At 40.6% G+C, this 8,582-nt stretch overlaps 1 protein-coding gene across 1 annotated transcript; it reads left to right on the top strand.

Annotated features, from left to right (window-relative positions):
• Window positions 1-649: 649 nt before the first annotated feature.
• On the top strand, window positions 650-2,750 carry LOC129775962 (hydroxysteroid dehydrogenase-like protein 2). The gene is made up of 4 exons (XM_055781261.1): window positions 650-882; window positions 1,233-1,396; window positions 1,553-1,766; window positions 1,833-2,750. Exons 1-4 carry the CDS (start codon window positions 869-871, stop codon window positions 2,686-2,688), a joined length of 1,248 nt encoding a protein of 415 aa, XP_055637236.1. The 5' UTR covers window positions 650-868; the 3' UTR covers window positions 2,689-2,750.
• Window positions 2,751-8,582: the final 5,832 nt, after the last annotated feature.

The following is an 8,582-nucleotide window of genomic DNA, read 5'->3' as shown; positions in this document are numbered from 1 at the left end:
GGAACATTTAATCGAATGCGCAAATGTGTGCGAATATTCTTCTACTCTGGCGTAATCTGAAGCAAACCATTTTTAATGATCATTCCATGCGACAGCAGAATAGAAACTGAGAGAGGTTCGCTTCGACATCATGCCTCAAATTCAGTCCAATCGCGACTGAAACGATATTTCAGGTGATTGCTATATTTATAGTGATTTCGATAGTGTTTTCGAAGCAGTTTTTCAGCTATTGAAACGATTTTTTTTATCAATAAGTAACAATCATATAAATATTGGACATTTTATATTTCGAATGAAGTGTTTTTCAAGTGATACCTACGCGGGCGACCGACAGACCGTGGACTATCGTTTGGCCATCCCTGCTCTATACAGTGCAAATTAGTCATCACACACTTTGCTTTTATCCAAAATCAAACTTAGAACAGTTCTGCAATTTCATGATTATTTGGCTCAAAATAGCATGAACTTGTGAGTGTTTTGAACATTTCCTTGTTTTTCCATATAAACTGCATACTCATAAGTATTAGTGACGACATAATTTTTTTCGATTACCAATTCAAATATAAGTTACGTGCTATCATACCCCTATGTGTGCCACTGTGTATTACAGCCGGTTTATCGCGACTCTCGTGTGTGTGAGCGAAATAAGCAAAATCATACTGAACTTTGTACCGTACTTCGATGAGACTTTCTCATAACTTCATTATTTTGATCGGAAGGTGTGCGGTACTGCGCCAGAAGAAAGCTAGAAGTCATCATATGTGGTGTATCGTGCAATTTTTAAGTTTATTTATTTGATTTGATGTCAATTTTTTATGTGGTCGAGTTAGTTTCATTAGTTTGAACCAAGTTACAGAGCATACACAACATGATTAATACAGGGTTTGTATTTCTTATCGAACATGGGATGGAATGTATTATTACTCCTTCGGAACCTTCTTTTACATTGAAAATGTTATCATGTAATATATCATAGATAAAAGTGCTTTCTGTTTAATAATCAGTGGGAGGCACCGTCGATTTGAATATATTTCAAACTTCTGATCCTCTCGTTTCGTTTTGGTTTATTATCCAACAGCTTGAATATGTGACACGTCATATACAAAATATGCTTTGAAAAGTAAACATAATTGTTTGTCTTTGGGGTTTGCCTCTTCGTTTCATTCATGTCACGAAATACAAAGGAAATTCTCGAATTATAATGGATACCTACCATTTGGCAATCGTTTTAGGAAATTGGCTGGACGCACTATTTTCATCACCGGCGCTTCAAGAGGGATCGGAAAAGCAATTGCGCTCAAAGCGGCACAGGATGGGGCAAATATAGTTGTTGCAGCTAAAACTGCCGAACCGCATCCGAAACTGCCGGGAACAATATACACTGCTGCAGCTGAAAGTAAGTAGTTTCAATTTTAATGTTTGATGAACAATCTAGTAAATTTACAACGAAATTGAGCCATTAATCAATTTGCAGAACTTGGTGATGTATCTTTGTTTTGCGTTTTGAATTTTATGATTTTAAATACAAGACAATATTATGATATTCTTTCAGTCGAAGCTGCCGGTGGCAAAGCATTGCCGTGTGTGGTAGATGTCCGCGATGAGAATGCTGTCCGAGCGGCAGTCAGGAGCGCGGTGGATAAATTCGGTGGTATTGATATTCTTGTAAATAACGCCAGCGCTATATCGCTCACTCCAACCGAACAAACCGACATGAAACGTTATGATTTGATGCACAACATCAACACGCGCGGTACCTTCCTGGTGTGGGTATTCACAAGCAACCTATTGTACTTAACTCATTAAGCAAATGAGACAAATTTCAATTACAGCTCCAAGGAGTGCATTCCATATCTGAAGAAAAGCAACCACGCTCATATACTCAATATTTCTCCTCCGCTTAATCTGAATCCCGTCTGGTTTGGCAATCACGTGGCCTACACAATGGCTAAGTATGGTATGTCGATGTGTGTCCTGGGCATGTCTCGTGAGTTCAAAAACGATAACATTGCGGTGAATGCCCTGTGGCCAAGAACAGCTATTTACACAGCGGCTATGGAAATGCTCACCGGTAAAGAAAGCGATCAGTTTTCGCGCAAGCCAGAGATTATGAGCGATGCTGCGTATGCAGTGCTCTGTAGGGAACCGAAAAATTGCACAGGCAATTTTCTTATCGATGATGAGGTTTTGAAAGCGGAAGGTATTGTCGACATGAATCAGTACGCTTGTGTTCCCGAAAATGCTGACAAGCTTATGCCGGACTTCTTCCTGGACGTCGGTCCAGAAAAGTTAGTCGAATTCGCAGCCGAAGGAAGCCATGCTGCGTCGCTCAAGCAATCGACTGCTGCTGTGGGGAAAATTGAGGGCCTGTTCCAGAAAATCGAATCATTGTTGAGTGAAGAAATTGTTAAGAAAACAGGAGCAATCTACGAGTTCAATGTGAAAGGGGACGAAGCAGGGTTGTGGTTTGCGGACCTCAAAAACGGAACCGGGAAGGTCGGAAAAGGTAAATCGCCAGTCAGTGTGGATGCCACGCTCACCATGGACTCCAAACACTTCTTCGATATGTTCAGCGGAAAACTGAAGCCGGCTAGTGCATTTATGACAGGGAAGTTGAAGATTTCGGGCGATTTGCAAAAAGCGATGAAGCTTGAGAAATTAATGGGTGGTCTAAAATCTAAGTTGTGAATTTTTTGTTTTTCTGTTTTGTGACGGGCAAAATATTGAAAATAAATATAATTTTCCATAAATGTCATGTTTTATTGAGTAAATCCCCCTTATTCCACGCGGCGAGTGACGTTAGATAGCAAAGTTTCTCGTTCCATTGTGGAAGCTACCTTACTTTTCAACATCTTTTTGATACCCGAGTCGATAACATATGAGGACACGACTTCAAATCTCACCTAGTGATAAACTATAGTCACGCCATTCGCCTACGAGAATGCAGTGACTTGAGCCATCTCACCTCATTCGCCGCGCGGAATAAAGGGGAATGTTATTACATCAATTCGTCTGGGGAGTACGGAGGATACTCGAACACAGTCCATTTGATTTTTTTCATTTGCTCTTGAGTTACGCGAGCAGAATGGGGCCGCGCATTATCGTGGATGAGGAACACTCCTTTCGTCAATAAACCTGGCCTTTTTTCTTAATCTCGGTTCTTAATCGGTCCAAAACTTCACAATAGTACGGTGATGAAACAGGCGTTCGGCGGTCAACGATTCGATAACACTGAAGAAATTCGTGACGCAGTTACATCGTACTTGTTGGACAAAGTTGGACGCTACGCACTTCGCGCTCGGAATAGAAAAATTCGTGCCACGCTATGAAAAATGCCTGAACGTCACGGCGGTTATGTTAAAATAGAAAATAATACATAGATTACGAAAATCACCATGTTTTTTGTCCTAACTATATTTTTCCGCGATTTCTGAGGCACTGAAACTTATTTTTTGAACGACCCTCGTATAATAGGAGTAATGAAAATATCAAAACATATCGTCGGTTTAATTGATTTTAAAGGAATTTCTTAGGTGACCAGGTTGAAAAATATATCGTTGATTTGAGTAATGTTGAAGCAGTGTCTCGGAGACCTTCTTAGAAAATAGCCTCAGTCGTCGCGAATGAATAATATTTTGAAAGATAATACAAGTGACAAACTTCGAAATACATAGTTAATTCTAGCGAGTTTAAAAAAAAGTCGACGATTAGAATATATCAAATAAATTCTCAAGTTAAGAATATATCGCCGATTAGAGGAATACTAAAAGGGTTTTTCAGCGACCTTCTCAGGTTGCCAAAATAACCTTGGTTTCCGCGATTGAATAAAAATATACAGGTCGAGAGTTTTCATATGAGTTTTTTATGACCTTCTCGATCAGGAAAAATATCTATGTACTACGCATGATGAAAAACGAAATGCTGACCGATCCGATAAGAATGTATATTTTCTTTAAATCTGATTTCCCCGAATAGTTCAGAGTTCACGTTTTTAGAATCACATCACTTATCGCAGTGAATCCTGATTTTTCTTAACCATTCCCACTAGCAACTATCCCTTCCATGATAAACGCTAGGGAACCACGCTAGCCTTCGGGCGGCGAATATCATACTAAAATTCCTTTCCTTCCCCTGTTGACTGTAAGGACGTGGCCGGCGCCGTTATTGACCATTTAAAGCTCGAATCGCCGAAAATTGCACAACGAGAATGATTTGCTAGTCCCAAGCGTCATTCTGTGTGTTCTTTGTACAATTTGGTTGGTTCAGGTCAATCACGGAGAGCAACTACGAATTGTACAGTCTACCCAAGATCAAGCTCAAGCTCTAGCTTCGCTTGAACTTCTTTTCAAGTATATCAAGTTACCGGCCTACACATAATCCATCAGCGAGTTGCAGTTTTGTGTCTTAGGCAAGGCGCAAATTGAGACGCGTATAGCGCGAGCATCTAGACGCGATCTAGCACCTGTTTTTGTGGCTAATGAAAATAGATAGAACGGCGCAAATTGTCCAGATGACGCGAGGTGGTAGAGCGCTCGTGAGACACGATTCGCGTGACGCTGTGGCTGAACCACAGTTTCTCGTGCTGGTCGTGTCAGTTGTGGTGGTTGTGTTGGTGAACAATCATAAACCAGTCAGGTGGTTGAATTAGTAAATAAATATACCGCGCAACTCTGTGTGAATCAGATATTGTAGACGAGTGGCACGTTATTTACACCAAACTACGACTCAATATGCGCTCCACCATGCTACGTCTGTGGCACTTATGAGTCGTGTTGGTAGTCTCGCGTTCGCTTACGAGCGCTATACGCTTCCCAATTTGCGCCTAGCCTTAGACCGAGAACATAGTGGGGTCTATTCCGAAAGTCGCTTCACGACGTGACAGTCAATTTGCGCACGTGTTTGTATTCTGAGAATCGGGGTAATTTAAAAAATGCCAGGTGCAATGAACTCTTTTCATTTCTCATTGTACTTCCGAGTCACTCGACTCTTAGAATTGGGTGAGAATTGTCATAAAACTCCGAAGGGAAAAATGTCACTTATACCGACTTGACTCTCAGAATAATCCCCAGTAAACGCGGTGCGGTGCGATGCGAAGCGATTAATTGGAGTTCACCGCATACTACACTCTGTCCAACTTCTATAAAACCACCCTGAATCTATTTCGTTGCAACACAAAGAGTTTGAATTTCAACAAGATACATTCATACTTTTTTTTTTATCCAAAATATATATTTTTATTAAGGCTCATATGGCGTCAACCGGACGGGGCCGGGAGTTCAATATTTCGACAATGTTTGCCTTATAACTATGTTAGTAATATGTAACCGATTACTCGCGGTTGGCTCGAGGTTAGTATTACAAGTGTTTTCGTAATTGTGATGTTGCTGTATCCAATGCTCTGTACCTGTGCCCGACACGGGATACTTCCTTTTGGGATGCAGCTGACCATTAATCAGCAACGCCCCCTAGTCTGTACCCCATATCTAGCGTGGTGCGTCTTCTCGACTCGAGGAATCCAGGATAGAATGGTCACTAGCCGGCGCAATCATCAGTTCGTGTAGAGTTGTCATGAGCGGTACAACCTTTGGCTCTTGTTGAATGATCAGTGGACTGCACAACCTTTGGCCCGTGTATCTGTAAAGAGTGTGTGTATGTATTGTCGCGACTAAGTAAAAGTTTATATATCGGATAGGAGGGATATGAAACAGGGACACAACGAAGGAAACATCATTAAACGTTGACATCGGCGTTTCTGAGGAACAGGTATAGATGAAGCAGAAGATCAGGATCACGGCTACCTAAGATATCCCGGACGGGGATATCCAATTGTCTGCCTTTTGCTCTCAGTGCTCTAGAGAGCTGAGAGCGAGCAGCATGGAACCGGATACACGACCAGACAATATGCTCGATGTCGTGTCGTGTCGTGAACATTCATACATTGTTGAATGCTTAAAATAAAGTATATTTAACGTCAATTTCGTTCAAAAGAGTTTAATTATTGTGCTTAAATATGACAATTTCAGCTGTCCAGTTTCTATAAGACCATTTAAAAAATCATAAGTATTATCAATGAAAAATTCAAAACGATCGGATGATTTACTTGTCTATAATTGGCAACCTTTCGTCTGATGACCAGGAAAATTCGTGTTGGAATACTATTTACCAAATGCTGCTGAACAATTTTCTCGATATTGTTTCCATGTTTCCGAAATTGCGACCTTGAGCTCTTCAATCGTGGTATAATGAAAAATTCAAAACGATCGGCTGACTTACTTGTCAATAATTGGCAACCTTTCGGTTAATGACCAGGAAAATTCGTGTTGGAATACTATTTACCAAATGCTGCTGAACAATTTTCTCGATATTTTTTCCATGTTTCCGAAATTGCGACCTTGAGCTCATCAATCGTGGTGTACCGTTTTCCCTCAGTGTAGATTCTGCGTACAAGGATCCCCTAAAGATTTTCAACAGGATTAAAATCTGGAGGGCGAGCCGACTAGTACAAAAAATTAAGTTTTTGATCTTTAATCCATTGCTTAGTTACATTGCTGATATGAATATGGTATGATATGTGATTTTTTTGTGACGATATCCACGCAAAAACGGTAGGAGAGGGAATTCCAGAACATGTATGTCATCCTTGAATGATGTGAAAGCTATCTTGAACTTTCCAGTTACACAGAATCCCACCCAAGCCATGCACGAGCCTCCACCAAAAAATCTGGTTGGAAAATACTTTTCCTGTTCCGCCGCCTAATGTGCGATTCACATTAGGATTGGGCGATCTCGGATCGATTCTTAGAAGATCGAGAAGATTCGATCTTTTTTTTTGTACTCGAGGAAATCGAGAAAATCGATTTTTTTGCTTTCGATCTTTTTTTTTGTAAATTTGTTTTTCAGTATATATCGATTTTTTATCTCACCAAATGTCACCTAACATTAATTTTTTTTTTAATGTCAACATTTGGATTGCTTCTTCTACGATTTATTTATGTTCAAATGCTGACAGAGACGGAACTAGTGGCAGCTACTGAGGGGATGAACTGTAAACGATTGCGCATAGGATCACTGTACCTGATGTTGACATCAATTACAGATGATGTTGACTAGAAGACAGATGTATGGCACGATTGGCTCTTATTGTCAGCTAAGTTTTGGGCGGTTCAAATCAAATCAAATCAAATCAAAACAAAAGCCCAGACACAAAGCCCAGACAAAAACCCAAGGAACCGTCCCTCTCCGTCAATTATTCTTTTCTACAAATCCTGCCGGTCGTTTTCGTTGAACGGTTGCCGACGGGTCGTTACGTTGCCGGTGTTTGTGAATGTTTCATAAGAATTGCATGATAGATTAATTGACGTAACGTGACGTTGTATGTGAATCGCACTTAATCCGACTTTTCCTCAGTCACGCACACAGGGGTGCCAAGCGTTTTTTTTTTCACCCAATCTGGAAAAGGTGAATCTAACAAAAAAGGATATTACGGAAAATCGTAATTGCGATATATGTTAATATATATTATACGCGAAATTTATTTACTTAAAATGCAAACAGTGGAGAAAGCAAAATAAATAAACAATTGATCGAACAAAATGTGTACTTGAAGTGAAGTATAAAAAAGACGGGTGGTAATGTTGGAAAAAGACTGAATTATGCCAAACATCTTGTACTCTGCTGTAACACCCATCAATGCGAATACGCTGATGAGTTTGGCAAGAGCGACCGCCTTCACCACCAGCGTGGGGAGCTTGATTTTGGTTGCTGCCTGGGTAACGACGTTTATATTTTCGACCGACGCGCCGAAATCGCTTATTTCGCTGTTGTGCGATGCAGTGTCACACTCGCGAAGGCTCGGTTCAGCGCGAGCACTTTTCACTGCACCAACATCGCGTGCATCTTTAGATGACGCTTGCCTCGAAATTTTATTACCCCTGACAATGCGTTTGTTTTTTGCAGGGCTCGAGCCTGTCTTCCTCGTCTTCTTGCTCATCACACACTACGCGAAGCGTCCAATTTATAACGCGGGAAGAAAAACACACGATACGAATAACGCAAAAAACGAACAGAAAAACCAAACGACGATATCCAAGTTGGATTACCACTGGTGGGGTCCAATCTTAGATCGAAGCGCAGCGAAAGCAAAGTGAACTGGATTGCTTAACAGTCCGATGCCGAATGAAAGTTTGCCTCAGCGAGATCCACTGTTTATACTCTAGGCGAGTATTCCCCTTCATTCTTGTACTTTTCCTTTGTACAAGTTTAAATCCTACGATTTCCCCTTCGTTGGTCGTCGATAAGTTGCTCGTTGTTGACATCTCTGTTCGGAAAAGCACACAAATGGACAGAACAAATGTATGGGAAAATGGAAACGCTTAAAGTTTTCATGGATTTTAACCATTTACAAACCAGGGGATTCTAATGTATAGCATATTGAACAAATTTTACGGAATTTCCGGTTCGTTTAGTATGTAAATCGCCAAAATCCGTTCACGGCAAAAATAGTTATTAACGTTAACTTTATTTCATAAAAAAGTGACCTGTTTTCTGATTTGGCACCCTTAATGAAAGACGTAGTTCTACGT

The sequence above is a fragment of the Toxorhynchites rutilus genome, chromosome 1 (assembly GCF_029784135.1).
Source record: "Toxorhynchites rutilus septentrionalis strain SRP chromosome 1, ASM2978413v1, whole genome shotgun sequence".
Lineage (NCBI taxonomy): Eukaryota > Metazoa > Arthropoda > Insecta > Diptera > Culicidae > Toxorhynchites > Toxorhynchites rutilus.
Note: the sequence above shows the minus strand (reverse complement) of the source record. Positions and strands in the feature narration are given on the sequence as shown.